General features: G+C 52.0%; 4 protein-coding genes across 4 annotated transcripts; 2 read left to right on the top strand and 2 right to left on the bottom strand.

Moving 5' to 3' along the window:
• Positions 1–885: 885 nt before the first annotated feature.
• On the bottom strand, positions 886–4,023 carry UREG_02938 (uncharacterized protein; the record flags this gene model as incomplete). Its single annotated transcript, XM_002543376.1, has 5 exons — positions 886–1,457; positions 1,515–2,172; positions 2,233–3,379; positions 3,714–3,811; positions 3,871–4,023. 5 exons carry the CDS (start codon positions 4,021–4,023, stop codon positions 886–888), a joined length of 2,628 nt encoding a protein of 875 aa, XP_002543422.1.
• A 742-nt stretch (positions 4,024–4,765) lies between these two features.
• On the top strand, positions 4,766–6,342 carry UREG_02937 (uncharacterized protein; the record flags this gene model as incomplete). Its single annotated transcript, XM_002543375.1, has 2 exons — positions 4,766–5,585; positions 5,654–6,342. 2 exons carry the CDS (start codon positions 4,766–4,768, stop codon positions 6,340–6,342), a joined length of 1,509 nt encoding a protein of 502 aa, XP_002543421.1.
• A 1,951-nt stretch (positions 6,343–8,293) lies between these two features.
• Positions 8,294–8,829, top strand: UREG_02936 (uncharacterized protein; the record flags this gene model as incomplete). Its single annotated transcript, XM_002543374.1, has 3 exons — positions 8,294–8,403; positions 8,465–8,755; positions 8,817–8,829. 3 exons carry the CDS (start codon positions 8,294–8,296, stop codon positions 8,827–8,829), a joined length of 414 nt encoding a protein of 137 aa, XP_002543420.1.
• A 1,123-nt stretch (positions 8,830–9,952) lies between these two features.
• On the bottom strand, positions 9,953–12,245 carry UREG_02935 (serine/threonine-protein kinase AFC2; the record flags this gene model as incomplete). Its single annotated transcript, XM_002543373.1, has 6 exons — positions 9,953–10,147; positions 10,213–10,300; positions 10,352–10,808; positions 10,868–11,215; positions 11,291–11,372; positions 11,430–12,245. 6 exons carry the CDS (start codon positions 12,243–12,245, stop codon positions 9,953–9,955), a joined length of 1,986 nt encoding a protein of 661 aa, XP_002543419.1.
• Positions 12,246–12,434: the final 189 nt, after the last annotated feature.

Here is a 12,434-nt window from a genome sequence, read left to right as displayed (position 1 = left end):
CTGAGACCATGCGAGACCGCATCTGCAAAAAGCGGGAAAGCGAGAGGCCTGAGCATCAATCACAGGCGGCAGAAGCTGCGCACAGCACCCCCGGCTTTGGCACGGGCAAAACACTCAGGCTGCAGTGCATTCCACCAGGGACGGTTGCGCAACGGTGCTGCAGGTTTACTGTTTTGCACGTCGGCAGCGATGGCCACGGATCCCTGCAACCGGCATCACAAGCCTCGTGTCAACCAGCGCCGTTGACGCACGGAATCATCCTCGTTTCTCCGACTGCGAAACGCCCAAGTCCCTACCGATAGGCCGGGTCCCGATTCCGGCGTGTTTCCTTTTCCCAGGATGATATCAAAAACAGGGACCGGGGACCTTTCCTGGTGCCCTTCAAGCTGAAGGATATGCTCGTTGGCGTGCAGCCGAATGCGACTGATGTCCGTGCCTACGGCAGCTGATACAATTCTGCGTTCCATTGCTTCGTCGAGGGTGATCTCGTCGCCCATGTGAGAAGGGTGCGGTGAAACCGGCGTTTATCCTACATGGAAAAGAAACAGCAAGACGTCCCACAGCTTCTTGGATTCTTCACCGAGGTGCTAAGAGGGCAAGACGCATTGTGCTGTAGTTCTAAAATGGTATCATGGAAAGCTATAGTACATACTCCGTACATACAAATCCCCGATCCATCCGCCGCGTGATGCTCCAAAGGCACGTTAAAGCAAGTGATATGCGCCTAGTGACCCGCCCAACAGTCCAACAGCAGCGTATGCTAAGCTAAATGGGAGAGAAATCGTATGCGTGAAGCCCTAACTCCGGTGAAAGCGCCCGCCCCCCCAACAAAGCAACAAATCGATCCAGGCAAAGGCATCAACAACAACAAGGAGCACGGCAAGTTCACATTTTCACAGCCAATACGGGCTTCATTTCCAGTTCGACTCCGACCTCAGCCGCCTCTCCTGCACGAGTCTTTCCATGCACGTCAGCTTTTCGAGGTGAGGCCGCCTTGGAACTCCATAGATCCGCAACAGTCTCGACCGCACGCTCCACCACCACTCGTACCCGGTCTCTTAGCACGGCGTACGGGCACTCAACCTCCAGCGTTTCCAGCCACACGCGGGCGACGTGCTTGTCCACCTTGATCTCAATCCCCGGGACCGGGATGCCGAGCGCCTGCAGCCGGACCAATTCCGCTTCTTCGAGGTCCTCAATGTCTTCATCCTCGTCTGGCTGCCGTTCTGCATCCTGCCCGCTTGCGTCTGGTTCGGATTTGGCGGCCGCGGTTCCATTGGTATGGTGATTGGTAGAGGGTCGGGTAATCTTTGGTCTCTCGATTGGCGCAATATTTGGTCCAAACTGTGCTTCGAGAAGCATCAGCAAACGAGCAAACCGCTCTTCAGGGGTGAGATAGGAATGGGGATTTGGTAGTTCGGGTGCGTGGTGTGCATGATGGTGCTTTTTGCTTGAACCTATGCAACTATCAGTCCTTGTCGATGGAGGAAACAGAAAAAAGGGTCACAACATACGTTTAACAGCGGCTGGACTGCTCTCGACGGTCAAGAGGACCGCCATCACAGCATCCGCAACTCCGTCGTTCATCAAATTGCCCTCCCACTCAAGCTCGATCGCCTTGGTCCTTGGGCTATATTTAAGAATAACGCAGCCCATGATAAGATAGGCGACGGTTTCATCGAAGGGAATTTCCTCGTCCGCTTCTTCCTTTGCAGCGGTCGCGTTGTGGTCCTCCTTGGCTGTGTGGCCGTTGGCGCCCATCTCTCGACGCTGCGTCCCAATTTCTTCTATCGATCCAAAGGTGCCTTCCAGCGCCCACTTGATGAGCTCTATACTAGCTGTTCCTAATGTGATGTGTTGTTTACATGTGATGGTGGTTGTTGTCAAACCAGCATACTCACGCAAGTCTTCTGGTGCCATCATTGATAGCTGAAACCCATTTTGCACAAGCACGCCGTTCATGAGTCGCGAATCGTCGTAGTCTGCAGTGGGAGGTGAGGTTTCTGCAAGCCGACCGACCACTTTGGCAATCTTGTCCACAGTAAACGGAATTCGAATCTCTTCACAATTGGAGGGCGAGTAAATTTTGACCTTGACCGTCTTTTCTGCGTTTAAACTGAGGAGTTTAGATTTGAGCCTCATCATTTGATGCTTTTCACCGTGAACCAGGATCTACTCCAAATTAGAAATCAATTCGATCACACAGTTTGGGCCATATATGACGGAACTTACCACGACGGGTGCAGCGACTGCTTCAATGAATTCACGGTTTTCCACGCCATCTACATGGGCTGCAAAACTAATCTCTTCCACCGTACACCGGCGTGGGATCATGACCTTTTGCTCGTCATCACCGTCGGGTATTCGGCCGCGGCCTAGGCCAATGCCGGTTCTAGCACTCATCACTGCCGGAATCTGCTCGGGTTCATTGAGAATCTGTTTGCCCATGGTTCCCTCCACGCTGTAGCCAGTCATGATGACACCGTTGCGCTCACTGGGGGCCCATCGCTCCAACAGTTCGCGACTAGTTCCGGTCTGCAACATACCAGGAGACGCCAGCATGACGCATCCGCCCACATCGTCGAAGCGCTCCAGATTTCTGACACTTCTCACGAATTTGAAATCCCACGGGCCAGCAGTTGTACTCTTGTCCCCCTTTGCTTCCGCTTCGGCCATGCGCTCCCGGAAAAGCCGTTTGATGTTGTCATTCATAGCTCCAATGTAGGTTTGGTACACGACCATACACCTTCGAGCCATGTTTCCGATATAAAAGATTGGCACCTTCTGCAGGTCCGGGTGCCGGCTCCAGTATTCGTCCAGAATCAGGAGTAACTCTTGCGCCCGTCCCAAGGCGAAGACGGGCATCAATACTCGTCCACCTCGGTTTAGGATACTGGTGACTGACTTCATGAGTGCGGTTTCACGCTCCAGTCGGGGCGGACTGGACGAAATGCCAAAAGTTGATTCGGCGATCAAAACGTCTATTTTAATGCCCTTTGGGACCTCAGCGGAGATGAGATGACGGTCCTCCTCGCGGGAGTAGTCGCCTGTAAATAGGATGTTCAAGCCCGCGATGGAGATGAGAAACATGGCGGCACCCAGCACGTGGCCAGCAGGGAAGGGGGTTATCCGGATGCTGTTGATGGTGTGGGTGGTATTGAAGTCGATGGCTTCGATCAGAGGGAGCGTGGACAGGTGATCCTGTTCGGTGTAGAGCGTGGTTCGCTGGTCGGACGAGGACGAGGTGTTGCTCACTCGGACGTTGTCCTGGATTAGCCATTTGTAGATTGCTTTCGTGGCATGGGTCATGAAGATCCGGCCCTTGAAATTCGTCTTGCTGAGGACGTAGGGGAGGGCGGCGGAGTGGTCCAAATGGAAACTAGCAACAGCATGTATTAGCAGACGATGAAGGCCATGGGCGTGGTCTGGCGAGCGAGCCTTGGAGACAACAAGAGGAATGGCCGGATATCCGACCAGTATACAGATACAAGAAAGGCCCACGATGGAGAAGAATGGGATATAATTTTTTAATTTGATTCTGATATACATGCTCCAGAGATGGCAGGAGAAAGGAGAGACATTTGTAGGCCGGAGCAAAGACGACTTGTCCTCTTGAGCACCCCCAAGGACGCTTCCAATGGGTCCAATACACTCGCATCCACGCTCCAAAACGTAGCATCTGACGGGCAAGAAAACTCGAACAAGTAACGTACTGGCTCACAAGAAGGACATCGACTGTACTGAGGTCGAACTCGTCGAAGAAGGGCAGAGCAGCAAAGCCCTCTTTCGCGGGATGCATGCCGGCGTCGAGCTACCGACAGAGTCAGCACAAGAAACAACAAGCCAGCAAGGGTCCAAGCCACCACGCACCATGACTGTCTTGCCCTTGTACTGGATGATATGGCATGACCGCCCGACTTCGTTCCCGCCGCCGAGACAGTTGAAGAGCAGCTCGTCGGACGGGTCAACGGGCTCGTCATCGTGGCCGGCCGAAAGAGCCGCGGCCTTGCGCTTTGCGGCCATGGCGAGGGGTCAGCGGACTGAGCAGGAAGAGATATGTTGCTCTGATAGATATTCTCAGTTGTATCTTCGCTATATAACTATCTTCGTTGCTCTTCATCTCGAATTCTCGCCTGCTGACATCAGCACATCACGTGTCGCCCTGTCCCAAAACGGACGTCGCGCGTTTTTGCTTCAAAGAGAAACAGAACAAGAGACAAGAGATACAGGAAGACAAGAAGACAAGAAGACAGAGAGCAGAGAACAGAAGACAAAAGACAAAAGACAGAGAATACATCCAGAGCTAACTACTGGTTACATGCCGTGTCCCCCCCGTCTGCGATGAGCGTGCTCGCCAGGCAAGCCTGATGCATGCAGAGCCCACTGCTTGACCGGAGCTCCTCTCCTCACCTCCCCATCATCGCTCACTGAATCCTCGCCTTGACGACTGGCCCTCGCAGCCACAGACATCCCCTAGCTAGGCTGCGCTTGCTGCCGCCGCCAGCCCGCCATGGCGCAGACCCAGTCTCACCAGCTCCCCTCGCAGTCCTCCTTCTCCCCCCCCGCCTCGAGCCCGTCGCCCTCGCCGGTCGTCCCTCCACCGGCCGCCAACAATCTTGGCCCCCCTGCGAAGCGACAGCGTCTCTCTCCCCTGCCACAGCCGCAAGCGCAGCCGCTGTATCCATCGTCCGGCTTCGGCACTTTGCAGCTACCCCAGACCGGAAGTCCCGTCAATGGCGCTCCCCTCAACGCGACGCCAAACCTGATGCCAATCACCGCCCATCCGTCCGCGCCGCCGCCGCCGGGGTCGATGGGCCCTCCCTCGCGACCCGCTGATACGAAACCGACTGATGCTGCAGAGTTAACCGATGTTTTAGCCTCTTCCGGAATCGACGTGCGGGAAGAAGAAGCGTTTCTGACCAGTGGCTATGGCACTACCCCGGCAAATTCTTCTCAACCACCGCGTCCTCAACTCAACACGTCCATCTCCTTCACGTCGCTACCGTCACCAACCGTGTCCGCGGGAAATAGCTTCAATGAATCGTCCTTCAAGCAACCCTCGGTTCCGCCGTCGACTCCTCTAATAGGCACCCAGCCTGCGACCCAGACAAGCCTTGAAGATGCAAAATTGCGAGAGGACACCACCGCCAGTCGACGTGACCAGTACCATCTGCAGGCAGCCTTTCTGCAAACCGCTCCCTTGGGCGAGAGACTACAGAAACAGGGAACCGACCTAGGAGTTCGCATGCCGTCGGCGGGCTTTTTCCGGCCCTTCCCAAATCGTCCCGTAGTTCCGATCGAGGTCGTTGGCCCTGACGGTAATTCAGTAGTTAGGACCGGGAAGCCGGTGTTGACAACAGATGCACCGCTAGGTGACATAATATCATTGGTTTCGTTGGCTTGCGAAGAACGCTTGCGCGCAGTCGTCGAACAGGCTGCCGTCCTTGCAAGGCATCGGCGGACTTACTCTCACGGCGCCGTCCCGCTTGAATGGAGTGACTTGGCCCAAGGAAACAATCAAAAGACAACCGTTGGCGGGCTGGGCGGAGGTATTGCAATCTCCACAAATGGGACTTCCCAAAAGCGTACGTATATCAGTCCAGCATGGAAAGAGTAGACTTGACCTTACTTTGATACTTACGCCTTTCTACAGACCAGGTCTCTACAATGAATGATGCTGCCAGCGACCCTAGAAAGATCACGTTTCCCAACACCCTCGCAATGAAAAGTCGCAGGTTAATTGAAAAAGATGGGTCGTACGAGGAAGGCCGTGCCACGAAGCGAGTCAAGCGCAATACCGATGCAATCCTTAGCGGTGATACTGGCAGGGCAGGCTCCATCGGAGCATCTACTCCCGGTGGAACGACTAGCACCGAACCGGCCGGTGAAAAGGCTCCGGATGTTGAAAAGAAAACCAAAAAGGAGCTGAAAAAGGCCGAGGCCAAAGTCAACGATGCAGTCCAGCATCAGCATGCAGTGGAGACCGCTCGTATGGCGACTGGGGGCCTCAGCACATCGCGATTCGGAGGCAAGAAGACGTACTCGTGGTTGAGTAGCTCAGGCGCCACATCCACCTCTAGGACTAGCTTCTCTACGCCTCGTGCAAAACCAGGAGTCGGATCTGCGGGGCCCAGCTCTGGAAAGCCTGGTGGACTGGTCAATGGAATTCGAGCGCCGCCTGGAAAGCGACTGGGTGAATGGCGCGAAGACAAGGAACGTGGTGCTGGGGTACAGATCCGGGATATCCTCTTCACTCTAGAGATCGACGGCAAGGCTACAAAACATCTCCAAAAAGCGTATTCGAAAGAATCGAAGGAGGAAGTTGATAGAGCCAGCAAATAGCTGAGAGTACATTTGGAGAAAGTCATCACACGGTGATGCCCGACCCAACACCATGACCCCTGAACCAACATGGGTGACGGTTCGGGACGAATTCGCACTTCCTGGACCAACGAGCTTGCAAGAAAGCCGCCCCTTACCCGCCATGGTTATTTTCTTTTGCTCCCGTTTTTGCCTATTCAGGTATTATCAAGACTTGCGTTTGGCGTTCAATCGCTGTGTATTTTTATCCGGGTTTCCGCGGCTTCAGTCATATTCAGATTTATGGGCGATGGAGTTCTACGGCTGGGGTGCAGTGCTTTTATTTACTTGATATTTAATTTGTGAGCTGTTGATGACAATGCTCGTCGTTTGGCTTTTCTTTTTTCCGCCTCTGTCTTGAAAAGGGGAGAGAATAATCGCCGAGCAGCCATATCTCCCCAAAGCGACTCCTGGTGGAATGATTCGAGGCTTCTCGCGTGGACTCACTGCAGACATGTATGTACGCGTCCCGCCATAAAAAGAAATTTGGTGACAACGGCGCCTTTTGAGTCCGTGTCCCGGATATTCCCCGATGTACAGTACACCCATACATAGAAGTACCCCGGGATCTTCTTGCAGTCATGAACTACGGTGTCGCACCAGTAACTCCCCAACGGGTTCCTAGAGCACGTCGTTATTGTTTTGATCGTGCATTGATATCCAACATCGCTACAGACAAGAAACAGCGCCGCCATCGATTCTCTAGGTCCAGCTCCACCGCGTGTTGCGCTCATGCTCCATACACTTTTATTGTATGTGATTTCTCCCAAGTCCATCAGCTTCACTGCCTGATGATTTTGTTCGAGTCATACAGCTACTATGGTGTAGTGGTTACTCGTCGGGTTCCTTTGCTTTTTTCAACAAAGAGAAAGAACCATTTTCCCTCAGATCCTGTACAACACTTGGGTTGCTTCATTGCCATCACAAGCTCTTGCTTTTCAAAGATTGGCTTCTCCAGATACAATTCCCCCGTCGGCGAATGAAAGGTTCAGGGTTACAGTGAATAAACGCCCGGGTGTATCAATATACCAAACCCCGGGTTTCTAGCCGGCGGGAAAGATGTTCGTCGGTTTGGTTCGATATCTGTGCCAAATCTCAGGTCAATATCCGGAACTATCTTCGGGATGCAGGACCAGGGGCATTCCAAATGTTGATCCAAACCTTTCACTTCGACAAGGACTCTGAAGCGCTACACCCCATACTATCTAAGAGTTCGAAGTGATTTTGGTGCTACGATACTGAATGCGTTATCTGCAGTTAATAATCCCATTATCCGGGAAGGTTCTATTGTCTATGTGCTTGTTTTTTCTCAGACAATGGGACCAGGGTCTATTCCCATATGCTCTAGGATATCATTCCCTTCATGTAACCATTCTGACAGCTGGCCATATGTGACACCATCCTGAATGGTGACATCTTGCGGGGCTCAGACTCGATCGAAACCAGCTGTCAGAGGGCCTTCCTGACAAGATACCTGCCTCGAGAGGATCTCGCAACCCCTGCCTCGCTGCCTAAAAGGGGACAAGCCTCGCAACGTTCAATCTTCTCCGTCGCGATTCCTTTCGTATTATCGTGAGGGGATTTGCGAAGAATCCTGACCCTATTGCGGACGAATCAAGGGATATCGCTACGATATAGTATCATGGGGGTTATGGCAAATCCAGTCCCCGAGCTTTGCATCCGCACGGTTTGCCTGCAGCATCTGTCGGTTTGTTGGTTGGAACAATCCGTCCTGCATCTCAAAGGAACCTCTCTTTTCGAATATCCCGGCAGCAATACTGCGTGGTTCGCACGGTCAAGTCGCAGCAGTGCCCCGAGTCAGAATTTATAAATTCCCCCATGGGCCCCGTCCCGAAGCATTGCTCAACCCGCAAAAAGAACAATCAACCAGTTCATCTACTCAGACAATCTTAGCAGCAATACCATATTCACCATGCTCTTTGCTCGTGCTTGTGTCTTCGTTCTCTCAGCCTGTGCCGGCGTGACTCTGGCAGCGCCAGCTCCGGAGCCTGAAGCTCTGTCTGAGCTCAAGGCTCGTGATATGTGAGCCTCCTTTCTTTTCACAGCAGATATAAGCCAGTTTGGCTGTTGACAAGGCGAACAGGCAAGGTAGAGGAACCGTATATCAGCAATTGGGCGCGTTCGGTTCTTGCGGCCAGAAACACGGGGACGGTGATATGATTGTCGCCATCAGCAACTCTTTCATGAAGAGCCGGCACAACTCCCCCTATTGCAGGAAAAGTATCAGAGCTAGAAACAAGTCGAATGGTAAAACCGTCGTCGTTAGAGTTGCAGATACCTGTATGGGCTGTGGGCCGAATGATCTTGATTTCTCGGTTGGCGCATGGAACCGTCTTACTGGCAATGCTCCCTGGGGAACATTCCCCGTCTCTTGGTGAGAGCTTTGGTATACCGTCTTGCGGTACCGATTCCTATACTGACAAACCCCTTTCTAGGAATTGGGCGTAAATAGCTTATCAGCCCGGTTCGCCCTTGGTCGTCTACCAGGTAGCCGTTGCTTTCTGCGCCCTCTACCTGGGAGCCTCAGCGCTTCCCATTCTATCATAACCGATTCATTCGTTTTTCTCGGTTTTGTTTACGTCTGGCTACTTTCTTTCTTTTATTTTTTATTTTTTTTTACACGCGCGGCTGGTCGAGCGATCAGGACATATAACTAGCGGGACTGGGTCCTTTGCAAACTTCAAACAGCAAAACTTTGCCATGGAAGGACTGGTGCCTACACAATCTGCGCCTGAAGATACCGCGCGTTGTTTTTTAGCAAAGTGTTCTTTAGTTGATAAATAAACCCACTCAACGCCATATTCGGCTTAAGAGTATTCGTCGTTAAACAGGTTAAATTCAGGAGAAGAATTTGATATCAGTTATCATCGATCAAGGCGTGTAATATCCTTCTGGAAAAGGGCCTTTGGTATATGGCAGGGGGCATGGTTTCATACATGCCGATGGCGCATCCCCACGCACCAAACAACAATCAAACATATGGACAGATGCAGTCAAAGAAAAAAAAATTATCTAGTCGAAGTTGTTGGAAACACAAAAACAAAGGAAAGGTCAATGAATAGAGAAGCCCGTTTCAATAAATAATAGAAAAATGGAACCCACAACCCTTCATCTACTCTGTGGCACCCTTACGGAAAAGAAAAAAAAGTAATAGGAACAATTGCAAAGTGGACGCAGTGAAAATAAAAAGCCGAGGTACATAACTTCCCCTGACTTCCTACCATGATAACATGAACACATCTCATAAACACCTAAATAAAAAGAATAAAATAAACAAAAGCAATGAAACCCCCTTTCCTGCTCAATACGCTCTGATTGTCTGCATCCATGGAGGTATACAGTAGAGGGGAGCCAAGCGAGAAAAGGGTATCATGTGGGTTTTGTCAGCAGATTCTGACTGTCGTGAATATATGCAAATGTCGCCGGTACATGAGCCATGCAGTAGCGGTTTAAACAGGCTTTAATGCGGTTGCTGGTACGTTTAATTTTCAATACTGCTGAATATAAACCACCGAGTCCGTTGAGATATCAGTTGGAATAAAATCCAGTCGAGTCAATCGGGATAGTGGGTTCATGAACGGCTCCCTCTGTCTCGCATCTGGCCGATGCGAACGGCCTCGGTACCGTCATCGATAATTGACTCCTTGAACCAAGGGTGTTTAAGAGCATCTTTGGCTGAGATTCGTGCAAGTGGATCGTATACAAATATCCGACGCAGAAGATCAAGAAACTGCTTGTTGAAGGAAGTATTGGCGGGAATGAAGTCCTAGAACTCTTTGTTAACCACCATACGCAACGCCAATAACGTGGGAGCAATAAAAGCGTTCCTACCTGCAACTGTCTCATGCCCTTTACGTATTTGCGAGATGCTCGAGGAGTTTCCTGGTTTGGATAATCCAGCCGAGTCCGGTTGAAATACCTAATACTGAATTAGAGCCAGTAGCAAGCTGGGAACATTGTAAAAACTTACTTGGCCGCAGGATTCCCACCGCTCCGTGCTTGCATAACTTGTCTCACCAACTTTGTATCAATCCTGCTTCCACAGACGCTCTCCATCATTGCAAGATGCTCTAGATTATCATGGGTCTGGAAGAGGGCATCGCCGGTGAAGAATTCAACTAGAATACAGCCGATACTCCAAATATCGCAAGGATAGCTCCATCCAAGATTCAGGATGATTTCCGGGGCACGGTAATGACGGGTCGAGACCACGGACGAGTGATATTCGTCATTGAAGGTAGCAGAGCCGAAATCGATCAATCTAATTTCGCTGTCTAGCAGCACCCGTCGCTGACGGGCAGTCCGGCTGGTGTTGTGGGAGGAAGAGGGGATTGTGCGGTTGTAGGTAAAGGTCTGGTAAGTGCTGTTGACCAAGAGGATATTCTCGGGTTTCAAGTCGGTATGGATAAGGTTGACATCGTGGAGGACTAGATACTGCTGTTTAGCGGCTACTTGGGAACGTGATGTAAAATATGGAACAACTCACAGGCAACACTGGTGAATAACTGGCGGGCAAAACTCTGGATTTGGCTACTTGGGAAAGGCACAAATCCGTTGCCCTTGAGGAAATCAAAGACACTTTGGCCAAGTAGATCAGTCACGATACAAATGTGATTTCGGAAATCGAAACAATCTCGGAGATGGATGCACTTGTTGCGGTTGGTCGTGTCGTTCGACGCCAACGTGGACAGGACCCGCAGCTCAATGCGGGAAGCGTCGCGATATTTTTGAACAGACCGAATAATCTTCACCGCACAACGGGTCTTCTTTTGCCTATCAAACGCTTCGACGACTTTTCCAAAAGTTCCTTGGCCAAGCAACTTGATGATGGTGTCTAAGGAGAGAGGACTGGGTTAGAACTGGCCAGTGATGAGAGGAAAGAAAGGATATAAAGAATGCTAAAGCTTACATCGATCAGTCAAATTCGTGTCTGGGTTCACGATATAATGACCGTCATCATCATCAACTTTTGAATGCTTGGTGAAGTGTGGCTAAAATGCTGTCAGCACGCCCCACTCAGGAAGAAGCGAGAATTGATATTGACTCACATCGCGGATCACGGGCACATAGACGTCTTTGGCTTTGATCGGAGGACGCGGCGGCGGAACGTAATTGTCGAACGCATCGCCTGCGATTTCCAATTCCCGTCGTTTCTGTTCATCGCGAGCGGCCTTGCGTGTGACGACTCGCTTTCGCTTTTGTCCAATAGCCGCATCTTCGTAGTACACGCCATTGGTCGATGCACTGCCATGAGACCCCAGGGATGTCGGCGCTGTGGTGTGGAGCGACGCCGTTCGATCTGTCGAGAGCGAAGGCCCCGAGGAGCCTTCCGCATACGGCTGCACGGCCACGGGGAAGGACGCGGGGTCATGATATGCAACGTCATATGTTGTCTCTGCACCGGTGCGCCTTTTCTTCGTTGCCGGTGGTGCGGCCACGCCGTTACCGTAGGAGGCCAGTGAAGAGGGCTTCACCGTGGAGGAGGTATAGACGGAGTTGTTCGAGGAGACGTTTTGAGGGTCTTCATCGTCGTCATCGATGACGATGATCTCCTTGGGGACTCCGTTTTTGTAGAACTCGTTCCAGTTGGGCTTTCTCCGGCGACTCTGAGCCGTGGGGAGGATGGCAGATGTCTGATACGTTGCCATGGGCGGCTGAGCCTGGGAGGACTTGGAAGCAGCGGAGGCGGAGGACAGAGCGGCGGGGTGATTCACAGAGGGATAGTGGTAGTTTGCAGCGCGGGCTGCTCCCACCGCAGGGGCCGCAGGATACGGCGTAGTGTTGGCGTGAAAGGTTTGGTGAGGATAGCGGTAGTGTGGATGGTTTGTGGGATGGGTGGCAGTGGCTGTTGAGGGAGTCGACATGACGAGGCCCAAAGGCCAGGCAAGGGCCGCTCAAGAATGCGTAGCAAAGGTGTCTTTTCGGTGAAAACTGAAGATTAAGAGGGCTCCCCTTGATGGCAAAAGCGACGATTCGCCCAGCTCAGGCGTTCACCAGGGCAGCCAGCGCCGGCACAGGCGGGAATCGAGGGTCAAGAGAGATCGAGCGTGGTG

The sequence above is a fragment of the Uncinocarpus reesii genome, genomic scaffold (assembly GCF_000003515.1).
Source record: "Uncinocarpus reesii 1704 scaffold_1 genomic scaffold, whole genome shotgun sequence".
Taxonomy (NCBI): Eukaryota; Fungi; Ascomycota; class Eurotiomycetes; order Onygenales; family Onygenaceae; genus Uncinocarpus; species Uncinocarpus reesii.
This window is presented reverse-complemented; position numbering and strand designations above follow the sequence as displayed.